This window comes from Papio anubis, chromosome 10, assembly GCF_008728515.1.
Source record: "Papio anubis isolate 15944 chromosome 10, Panubis1.0, whole genome shotgun sequence".
In the NCBI taxonomy this organism is placed as follows: domain Eukaryota; kingdom Metazoa; phylum Chordata; class Mammalia; order Primates; family Cercopithecidae; genus Papio; species Papio anubis.
In genome coordinates, this window is record NC_044985.1 from 20,598,628 (window position 1) to 20,610,357 (window position 11,730).

The 11,730-nt window shown below is 46.8% G+C and overlaps 2 protein-coding genes across 2 annotated transcripts; both read right to left on the minus strand.

Moving 5' to 3' along the window:
• Window positions 1–905: 905 nt before the first annotated feature.
• Window positions 906–4,110, minus strand: CXCR4 (C-X-C motif chemokine receptor 4). Its single transcript, NM_001112630.1, is given in 2 exon segments — window positions 906–1,949; window positions 4,096–4,110. Coding segments are annotated over 2 exon segments (1,059 nt in total).
• LOC110740851 lies at window positions 3,028–4,089 on the minus strand. The gene has a single exon (XM_021923561.1). It carries the CDS (start codon window positions 4,062–4,064, stop codon window positions 3,483–3,485), a length of 582 nt encoding a protein of 193 aa, XP_021779253.1. The 5' UTR covers window positions 4,065–4,089; the 3' UTR covers window positions 3,028–3,482.
• Window positions 4,111–11,730: the final 7,620 nt, after the last annotated feature.

An 11,730-nucleotide genomic window follows, 5' to 3' on the forward strand; every position in this document is an offset into this window, starting at 1 on the left:
TGCTTATGCTTCTGAAAGATGATCTTGCATACAAATGGGTGCTGGCTGGCCATTTCTAAACTTTCATCTGAACTTCAAGTGGTTAAGGCTTCAGATTCGTAAGTCATGTTACCCAGTTTCAAATACAGGCTTTGCTACTTACCACATGCCTTTGTTACTTAGGCTTTCTGTGCCTCCGTTTCCTCTTCTGTAAGATGCAATTAGTAACAGAAGCAGAATCTATCACAGAGTTGTGATAGGGGGTAAGTAAAATATTACAATGAAATACCTAGGATAGTGCTTTGCCTACCATAAACGTATCTATTATTTTTGTCTTCTGCCAGCCAAAAGAATGTCAACAGAAATCAGAACATAACACTAAGTAAGTTTAACATGTACTTTTATTAACAACTTAATACAAGACTGTACACTGTAGGTGCTGAAATCAACCCACTCCTGAAAACTGCAAAACCAGCATTTCTATGTCACTTTGGGCTTTGGCTATAAGTGCCATCTTCTACAGCAAAATCACATGGTGTAGCCAAACGTCTTAAGAACAGGAAGAAAGAGATGTTCCACAGGAATGGAGAGATTATTTATGCATAAACAGCTGGGGATCATTTCTAGCTTTACGTGATTCACTACACGCACTGGAATGTTCAGTTCCCTTTTCTATAGTCCTACCACCAGACATACAGCGACGAAGAACTTGGCCACAGGTCCTGCCTAGACACACATCAATATGAAACAAAAAAAATATTTATATAAATAAGTCAATTAAACCTCACAAAAACTAAAGAAACACAAGACAAAAATCCAACAAGCAATAAAAACTGTACAATATTGGTCAGTCTTTTATATCTGAAAAATGTGTAACTTAAAAAAAGAGTTCTTTATCGTATAAAAAAAAGTCTTTCACATCTGTGTTAGCTGGAGTGAAAACTTGAAGACTCAGACTCAGTGGAAACAGACGAGTGTCCCCCTCGCTTTCCTTTGGAGAGGATCTTGAGGCTGGACCCTCTGCTCACAGAGGTGAGTGCGTGCTGGGCAGAGGTTTTAAATTTGGCTCCAAGGAAAGCATAGAGGATGGGGTTCAGACAACAGTGGAAGAAAGCTAGGGCCTCGGTGATGGAAATCCACTTGTGCACAGTGTTCTCAAACTCACACCCTTGCTTGATGATTTCCAGGAGGATGAAGGAGTCGATGCTGATCCCAATGTAATAAGGCAGCCAGCAGGCGAAGAAAGCCAGGATGAGGATGACCGTGGTCTTGAGGGCCTTGCGCTTCTGGTGGCCCTTGGAGTGTGACAGCTTGGAGATGATAATGCAATAGCAGGACAGGATGACGATACCAGGCAGGATAAGGCCAACCATGATGTGCTGAAACTGGAACACAACCACCCACAAGTCATTGGGGTAGAAGCGGTCACAGATAAATCTGTCATCTGCCTCACTGACGCTGGCAAAGATGAAGTCGGGAATAGTCAGCAGGAGGGCAGGGATCCAGACACCAACATAGACCACCTTTTCAGCCAACAGCTTCCTTGGCTTCTGACTGTTGGTGGCGTGGACAATGGCCAGGTAGCGGTCCAGACTGATGAAGGCCAGGATGAGGACACTGCTGTAGAGGTTGACTGTGTAGATGACATGGACTGCCTTGCACAGGAAGTTCCCAAAGTACCAGTTTGCCACGGCATCAACTGCCCAGAAGGGAAGCGTGATGACAAAGAGGAGGTCAGCCACTGACAGGTGCAGCCTGTACTTGTCCGTCATGCTTCTCAGTTTCTTCTGGTAACCCATGACCAAGATGACCAATCCATTGCCAACAATGCCAGTCAAGAAGATGATGGAGTAGATGGTGGGCAGGAAGATCCTATTGAAATGAGCATTTTCTTCACGGAAGCAGGGTTCCTTTATGGAGTCATAGTCCCCTGAGCCCATTTCCTCGGTGTAGTTATCTGAAGTGTATATCTGCAAAAGAGGCAAAAGAATGGACATTCACTTCCAATTCAGCAAGCATTATCCAAGTTAAAAAAAAAATTCAAAGCAATTTAAAAAACCAATTCAGGCTTGCTTTCTTCAGGAAATTCTGAAGTACTGGACTAAGGGCACAAGAGAATTAATGTAGAATCCTACAACTCTCCTCCCCATCTTTTCCCATAGTGACTTCATTATATCCTTCTTTAGTAGAACCAATTACAAAATTCTTTGTTTAGAACAAAAGGGCGCTGCGATGCTGAGGGTTTCAAAGTCACATCTTGGCTAACTCCTCTGCCCCGCCCACTAGAGGGAGGAAAAAAACCTTCCTTAGGAGGAAAACACACACACACATACACACACATACACACACACACACAAAGAGGCCACTCCCAGGCGGCGTGGGGGGTGGGGTGGGTGCTGCGAGGAGGGGCTGTGATTAACTTTTTGTATGAAGTTTTTCGCCAAGGGAGGGAAGAGGGGAGGGAGGAGCACGGGGGGAGGGCGGGGGCGTTGCAAAGACTCATTCTCCTACGGCGCAAAAACTCAATTTTCCCACGCCTGCCTAAACACAAATCATTCTGCGCTTCCAGCAACATGTAGTGGGTAAAGAGAATGCGGTCTTAAAACGAAGGCCCTTTGGTGCTTGGAGTATATTGGGCGGGAGTGTCAGAAAATGAACAAACGGCACCTCCTCCCCCAAGCGGCCGCTCCTCCGGGGCGTGGGTCCCTTTTGCCATCCTCGTGTTTATCACTTGGTGCGTTTGGGACGTTAGGGAACACAGCATTTTCCTGGGTGGAGAAGGTAACGGGGTCTGCTCCCGTAGTCCTCGCCCCAAGTTTCATTTCCTCACTCTCCCGGGTGGCCTCCCATTACCCTGCCACTGATCCAGTTAACCCGGCCGGAGGCGGGCAGCTGGAAGCCTCCAGGCAGTGGGCACGCTGGGAGCCGGGTCGTCCAGCCCCGGTCCGCCGCGGCTGCCCACCACGCCCACACCGACCGGCCGCAAGCAGCGCTGCAGGGGCTCCGCTGGGCGACACGCCAGGCTCAGTCCCACAGGGTGCTGGGGAGAGACTGGGCGGCTCCGCCGCGAGCGTCTTTGAATTGCGCGCCGCTGCAGGAAACCAAAAACTCCCTAGCAAGAGGGTTTCAAAAGGCTTCTGGAAATCACCGACAGTTAAACATCGCAACTGGACTCGGAGAGAGCCAAACGGTTTCCCCACTTGCACCTGCCCGTCTTCGCGGCGGCGACCGGGCAGCCCAGGTGCGGTCCTAACCTCCCCCGCACCCCCACCCCCATACCCGCTCCTGTACCCGGAGCGCGTGTCTCGGGGCTGGCAGCTGCGCGGTGTCAAAGGGGAGGTCAAACCACTCCTCTGACCTCTGCACGATCCCAAACTCTCGAACTGCCGGACACATGCGCGGCCGTGGGGAAGAGGCGCGCTTTGGCCGGCGGAAAGGTTCCCCCCTCAAACCCAAAGCGCGCGGGCCGATCAACTCCTAGCTGCTGCCACCACTCGATCCCCTCAGAGGATCCGCGCGGTGGGTCCACCCGCCTTTCCCGCCCTCCGCCTACTGTGCCGGGACACTGGCACAGCTCCGTGGGCCGCGCAGAGTTTCACAAACACGCACCCAGCGTCAAGAACAGTCACCAGGCGCTTATCCCCAAAGTTAAAGCGGGCGCAATCTCCTTCTGGGAACTCCGCCCAGGCACGCTGCCCTCTGCCTCTAAATTCAGAAAATGTAACTCGCTCCAAGAAATCCCCGCTTCCCCAAGGAAGAGACCGGTGGTCTGAGTCCCGAGGTAGCGCGCACGCCTTTTCTGCACTTGTGCACAGAATGTTCTTATGTTTGCAAACAGCGTGCAAGCCGCCGCGCGCCGCGGGACTCAAGGGGGAGACACATGCAGCCACTGGAACGCTCTTTCCAGTCGTTTCTCCACGACTCACAGAGAAAAAGATTCCAATCCTGCTCCCCCCCACCCCCGCGCACCACATAGCCATGGTCAAGAAAACTCCTTTCCGTGACCCTTTTTTGGAGCTCCAATGTCCTGGCCGCTTCTGCCCGCTCGGAGAGGGGCTGCGCTCTAAGTTCAAACGTTTGTACATTTATGACAAAGCAGGTTGAAACTGGACTTACACTGATCCCCTCCATGGTAACCGCTCGTTCTCCAGACGCGGTGGCTACTGGAGCACTCAGGCCCTTGGGGTCACTTTGCTACCTGCTGCCGCAGCCAACAAACTGAAGTTTCTGGCCGCGGCCAGACTTTTATAAAAACACGCTCCGAGCGCCGCGCATGCGCCGCTGGGGCGCGGAGGGAGAAGGCGGGGTAGGGGAGAGCGGCAGACGCGAGGAAGGAGGGCGCACGGGCGGGGCGGAGGGGTTCGCGGCTTGGGAAGCCCAGGGGACCCTGCTGTTCGCGGGTGGTCGGTAGTGAGTCTGGAGCGGGACAGGACCTCCCAGAGGCGTTTGCTAAGTTTGAGAAAAGCGGGATCGCCTCAAGACAGGTGGGAAGCGCGGGCTAGGGACGCGTCTCTCTGTGGCGCGTCCATCCTTGCTAAAGTGGATGGAATTCCAGACTTGGGAATGCTACAGTAGAGACACTGAGGCCCAGGGAGGGGAAGTGACTTGCCGGAGTAACCCAACCAGTAGGCGGCAATGTTGGAAGTAGGGCCAAGCTTCCGACGCCATTCCCCGCGCTTTCAGCACACGCAGCCTATTCAGAAGAAAAAAGGAGTAAAGATCCTTCTTTCGGAGGATGTAACTATACGTGCACATTCACAGCATCACAAGGGTCAGGTGCAGATAATTAGGAGATACTTTCAGAAGAAGGTAGGATTTGGCATAATTCTGGAGACTGTGATCAGACGTAGCTGTGCATTGCTCAGTAATTTCATAATAGTGGTAACCAATTCGTGAATAGTGCTTTATTATTCTATAACTATGCTTTATTATAAGAGTAATTTAGCGACCAGTACTTTTTGTAACAGATCACGAGGATCTTGCACAGAATCACTCATTCATTCTCACAACACCGTGTGGGTATTGCCATGACAGAGATGCGTTTAGTCAGATATTTATAGAAGGACGAACTGCGTGCCACGCACTGTTCTAGGCGTTGGGGATCCGGCGTGAACCAGACAAGGCCCGCATGCGGAGGAACCAGCAAATAAGCCCGGAGAGATGAAATGCCAGGGATGTGCAGGGATGCCAAGCCCGGCTTGAACCCAGGTCTTCGGTCCCCATACTCGGCGTCTTCCACGATTTTGAGCGGAGGACTAGCTTTGGCACGAATCAGAAATTAGGTTGAAGAACTGGGCGGGGCGGAGTGGGGGTGGGGGTCAGCGTTTAAAGCGATCCCAGACTGGCTGAGGTTTGCAGTGGGCGCGCAGACAGTGCTTTCCACCTCGCGCCACTTCCCGCCGCCGCGGAGACTGGGTGGGGCCGGGGAGCGAGTGTGGCGCAGGGCGGAGAAACTGCGCCCGCAGGCGGAGTGGCCGCTGCGGAGAGAGCTGGGACCGAGGTGCTTGCGCCGCAACACGGATCTCAGAGGCCCCCACCCCGAAACTGTCCCTAGGAGAGGAATTGCCCAGACTGCACCCTACGCACGACCCCTTTTTTTTTTTTTTATCAAAAGAGGAAACATTTCAGTCTGGAGTGTTCCAGAGGTAGTTCGGAGGCAGGGAACCTTTTCTCTAGAGAGCATGACTTTCCCCCTTTGTCTGGGACCCCTCCCTAATGTTGGGGGTTGAAGGTTCTCATCTACTCTGCACTTTCACCGATACAGGAAAGATGATATCCGGGCTGGGAGATGGAACTCTCAGAAACGAACAAGTTAGGACACACACTAATGACCAGATAAAATCAATTCTAATATTACATTTGTGGAATTAAAAAAAAAAAAAAAAGAAACTCCAGGTTCTTGGAGGGTGGTGGCTGGAAGCGGTTTCGGAAGCTCCACGCCCCTTCTCACAGGCCTTACATTATGTATCTCTCTCTTCACCTGTATCCTTTATAATATCCTTTACAATAAACGATAACGGTAAGAAATAAAAATGAAAATAAAATCATAAAAACACTTTTACTTTTTTCAAATCTTTAATGAAACTTCAGGATCTTCATATTTTTATAGACACGGTAGATCCTACCTACTGAAGGTCTGGAATTTCAGAACATTTTCATGACTTGCTTTTCACAAAGCCTGGTAGTGGCAGAATCGGTATGTTTTATCCTGGACCGTAAGCTGCACCGTACCTCAAAACTCCTCCCTGCACGATATCTAAAACCTGAAAGGTTAAATCTCCCAAATCTGTCCGAAAAGGGAAAGAGGATAAAACTCGGAGCAAAATGGTTTGCATAATAAATATTTTTGTTGATTGTTGGCAGACAAAAGAAAGCTCCTTCCTTTATCTGAAGACTCCTTTCAGATCTTTTTAGGGATCTCTACTAAAAGGAAGCAGATAATTAAAAGAACAATGAGATGCTATTTGGTGACTACCAAATTAGGCAAAAATCCATTTTTTTTTTTCAAAGATAATATTTGGTCTCCGTATTTGAAAAGACCAGCTGTCTCTCGCTTGTCACTGGTGGGAATGTGGCTTGGGACAGCCTCACTGGAAAGCATTTTGTATTCAGCAGAAACTTTAGAACAGTAATTCCACTCATAGAAACTTATGCCACAAAGGTATTTGTGGAAGCATTTTTTTAAAAAAATAGTGAAATGTCTGAGCATCCCTAAGTAACCACTGTTAGTGGAGTAGATGACAAGGTTTTGGTTCATCCACATCTGAAATTCCATGTGAGCATTGCGAATGTTATTTGTGAAGAATTTTTAGTGACATGGGAAAATATTTCTGAAACATGAAGGGCAAAAAGCAGGATTCAGAATTGTGTATGTAGTGTGATCTCAGTTATGTTAGAATATGCATTTGGAAAATATGGGAAGGAAAACCAAAATGTTTGTAGGAGTGTTCCTTGGTGCAGAATTCTATTTGATTTTTGCTTTCTTCCTGGGGTTTTTCTATGCTTTCCAGATTTTCTGTAATAGACAATAATCATTTTCATATTCATAACAAAGCCAACAAATTCTATGACCAAGAGGGATAAGAAGGCCTCCCTTCACGTATGTTTCCACTTCTAAAGTATCTACTAGATGTGAGACTTTTTTTCACAATAATTCTTTCCTCTTTTCAAGGAAGGCTTGTTTTCCAATGGGCTAATCTTAAACTTCTTTTGCCACTGGGCTACCTAAACCTAATTCTCAACTATTCTATGATGTTCTTTAAAAAACAAACAAAATTCAAACATTTATTGAGCACTTGTTATGTGTAACTGACCTCATATAATCCCCTCAATAACTCTACAAGGCAGGTGCCATTACCTCTATTACATGGTAAAGAAATTAGGGTCTGGAGAGATGAGGAACTGGCCTGTGACCCCGGAATGAGGATCTGCACCCAGTCTGTCTGGCTCTGAAGCCCAGGTCATGCTGCTTTGAGTGGCATCCCTTGTGATGTTACTCAACTTTTAAATGAGTGTATGTCATACTCCTATCCCCCCAATATTTTAGGTTCCTTAAAGTGAATGCCCAGATATCCTCTATCCAGCTAGCCCACTGCTGAGCAAATACTGGGCTCCTTAATCTTTTACTGAACCTTTCTTTAAAGAATGAATGACTTTCCTGTGTGGCTCTGGCAACAGAGTCAGGTTTAGGGGCTGTCAGGGATTTGGCAGGGTCCCCAACTTCTCAGGTTGGCTTTAGCCCAGGGAATAACTAGCCTTGGCCACAGTTTGGAGGGGATGCTTACAAATCCAATGACACAGTGGCAAGCATCCTGCCACCTCCTGTTGCTCGCTCTGCAGCTGGTTGATTTGTGTGTTAGTGTGTGTGTATCTGTGTGTGTGTAATGAAAAGCTGTACTCTGTCCCTAAATTGGCTCCATTTTAGCTAGGCAGAAAGCTTAGGAACAGACCTTTCCCAGTGGTGGATGGCAGGAGGCTAGAGAAAGGAGGAGGTGCCAGGAGGAGGTGGATGGCAGCAGGCATTAAAGGCCTTCAGAATACACAGGGTCTTCCAGTTCCTTTGCCAGCCCCTCTCCTGTCTCTTAAAAAAAAATTGATCACTTTTGTTTCTGAAAGAGGAAAAAAGTACAAAGTTCCTTGATAGTAGTAAGGGATACTTAGAGAAAGTTAATGTTTTCCCAAGTGATTAAAAAACAAATAAACAAAAAAACGGAGACTATTTCTCAATGAGCGTGTAATTCTAACACAGGGTTACAAATCTCAAAGAGACAATGGTATCAGATGTCAACTATTTCCAAGCTGGTGTTAGGTGGAAGAAATTGTCCCTTGCCTAACTACACCCTGTTCTCTCCTCCTTCCCTAAATCCTTGTGTCCCCAACACCTACAGATGAAAAGTGGCTTTGAAAGCAAACCCAAACCTTCCATCCTACAGCTCTTTACCAATTTAGGGAATTATTACTGCTTTTTGGGGGAGAGCCATTTTTACTCTAGATTTAAGTTATATCTTGAATGTTGAAAAGGTCGGCCTTCACTAAAACAGGATGATTAGTGATTTCCGTCAGTGCTTTATAACAGTCAAGACTGGTCAACAAATTTCCTACACAAAGAGAATAAACTAGACTAGTACACAAAGGTAGGCAATTTAGAGCCAGCCTGGTAAGTCCTTTAAACAAAACAGCCACTTAATTAACAGTACAATGATCATTACTCCACTAGTTCCACTGCCAGGAGGATGATTGTTCACAAAGTTTGCTGTGCTCCTGTGGCAGGTGCTTGTGTGGCTTTATGGGTGTAAAGAACAGTAACAAACAGACTCAGTGCTGTTGCCTCAAAAATTATGGTGTCAAACTGGGAAGGAGGGCACTACTTTAGGAAATCATCGAGTGAGTGAACCCTGTCCTCCAGGGAAAAGGCTTGTCATTGTTTCCCTTAAACCAGTAATTTATTGGTGGTGACCTCAGACTGCTGTATAAAAAGAGGAAGCGCCTAGAGCCCTGTGGACTGTCAAGTTTTGTAAAGAGAACTGGGCATCCCATAGCAGAGCCTTGGTGCTCCCAGAAATGCGGTGATCTGATCGCCCATTCAGGTGGGCTTTGAGATCTTTCTGAGGTCATTCTTCCAAGAATATTATACTAGCAAAAGAACAGGGTGGGAATTACTTTTTTGTGTGTGTGTGTTTGTGTGTGTGTGTGTGTGTGTGTATGTGTGTGTAGGGGAATCCATACAATGTTTTGCTTGAGTTTTCTAAATCTAAAGCTATCTGTCAGCTATCAAAGCTGTGTCTTTGAGATTTGTAACCTTCTGTTAGAATTACATGCCCCTTGAGAAATAGTCTCCTTAAAAAAATAACTTGGGAATGATCTTAGAGCTACTTGTAGGTCTAAGACATGAGTGACAACATCTAAAAGCCTGCAGGTATTGTAAATGAGTGAGGCAATAGGGACTGGTGGAGACTGTGGAGAACCAAAGGGTGCATGCCCTGTCCTAAAGCAGCAACTACTACCCTCCATTGCCCTTTGAGGGAATTTGGGCCACACCATTCACCATTTTTTAAAGAGAAATTGAAAGTCTTGGTTTTTAAATATGAAATCTCTCAACTTAAAAATGTTGGTTCAAAACAAACAAACAAACAAACAAACAACACAAAAACTCTACTAGCTTCCAGTCTTCCAGTTTACACTGACCTAAGGTGTTGATGATAACCATCAAAAGGAAGTATGAGACCAGGTATTGTGGCTCACACCTGTAATCCCAGCACTTTGGGAGGCCGAGGAAGGCCGATCGGATCACTTGAGCTCAGGAGTTCGAGACCAGCATGGGCAACATGGTGAAACCCTGTCTCTACAAAAAAGTACAAAAAAATTAGCTGGGTGTGGTGGTGCATGCCTGTAGTCCCAGCTACTCAGGAGGCTGAGGCAGGAAGATCACTTGAGCTTGGGAGGCAGAGGCTGCAGTGAATTGAGATCGCACCACTGTACTCCAGCCTGTGTGCCAGAGTGTCACCCTGTTTCAAAAAAGAAAACAGAAGAAGAAAAAAGAAAGCATGGGGTTAGGCAGCCAGGAGACTTGGGAGGATGGAACAGACACACATGACAAGAACTGACTGCAGAATCCTTTTGGGGTGGTCTCTTTGTCATAGTTAGTCTCTCTGAGACTGAAATTAGTCATTTGGAATTTCCGGGTCAGTCCTCCCTTGTGGCACGTAACTGCTCTCAGGTTAATGTCGGGGACCCTGAAGAGAATCGACAAGCTTTGTGTGACTCTTACCTTCCTCAACCCTTTTCCTATCCCCAGGTCCTATGCCTTCTTCACTGTCCTGATGTATGAGCGCTGGGTCTGTCTTTTCTTTCAGTTATTGTAGGACAATGTCCTTCAGGGAGAAGAACATTCTTCCTTCTTCTCTTTAAACAGTGGGAACAATAGCAGAAAGGAGGATTGCAAGCCAGACAGAGTACTTTGTGATTCAGAGCACAGCATTGAAGTCTGCTCAGACAGTGGCATTTGTTGTAGTATCATTTGTTGTAATATCCCACTAACAATAACATTCTACTTTTTGGATTATTGGGAAGATTAATATGATATCTATGTAAAGACTTTAGTACCGTGTGGGGCACACAGTAAGTGCTTAATAAACATAACCTATTACTAATATAGGTTCCTCTCTCTGCTACTGAAATGTCTTTCTTGTTGGTAGAGGGCTTTGCTTAACCAGACAAATGGCTTTCTCCACTATTGCCCCCTGAAATGAGGTAAAGGGAAATGGAGTCTTAAATAAAGTGTGAAGTGTTCTTAGTTTTAATTGTGGTCAGAAGAGAGATCTATGCAATGTGGGAAGGAAAGAGAAGTCATGAAGAATTTCTCAAACGTGCCTTGAAAGCCCTTCCTGTCTTTGCAGTCTCAGATTCAGGGTTGAAAGGGGTCCTCGATGCCATTTGGTCTCATTATCTTCCATGCATTGGAAGGAGCTTCTTTTCAGCAGGTGGTTCTGTCTCTGGACACTCCTGGCATGGGCAGTCCACCCTTTGGAAAGGGAGCAGATCCCACTGCTGGGCAAACCTGATCACTAGGCAGTCTTTTTTTTTTTTTTTTTTGGCTAGGCACCTGTCTCTCCTGTTTTCTAGCCTCTAAGTCTAACTTAGCTAGAGCTTGACTGGAGGATGCCATGAAAGGAAGCCAAGGACCACGGCAGCCAAAACCATCCTGAGGCTAAAGCAAAAGCTGTGCTTTCCGAGACACTTATTTCTGCAGCCACGGGGATGAGTCTAATGAGAGGTTTCTTTGTTCCATTAGCAAGTCTGAGAGGGGGATCTGGCCAGGTTAGAGTTTCTTTTCATAAAGGAAATTATCTCCAAACATAGAAGAGCTGGGGATTAAGTGACTCAGAAGATTTAGTGCTGGACTTTTTAAGGCCTCCTGAGACTTTCAGACATACTTGCCTTGGCGAGAGAATGTGGGGAAGTAGCAGCTCTGGAAGCAGGTTAATAAAGAAGGCAATTAACCCCATCTTTGCTTGGTTTTGTGTTAGGCAACAGCGGGTTAAAATGAATACTTGAAAATTTGTCTGAAGATGTGTGCCTAAATGGGCTTCTTTTTAACAGGTGCCAATGGCTGCCTGGAGACGGCCTTGCCGTATCGTCTGTTCACCCCTGTAACCCCCTCCCATCACAAGCTCAGGCTGTTGCCTGGAATCTTTGTAAATTGGGTTTGTTCTGTGTCTGAGCAGCTTCTTTTTAAATGGAAGCCATGAAATT

Excerpts from the sequence above, each read along its gene's own strand:
- LOC110740851 (XM_021923561.1), bottom strand. The coding sequence starts at position 4,064 with ATGTACAAACGTTTGAACTTAGAGCGCAGCCCCTCTCCGAGCGGGCAG.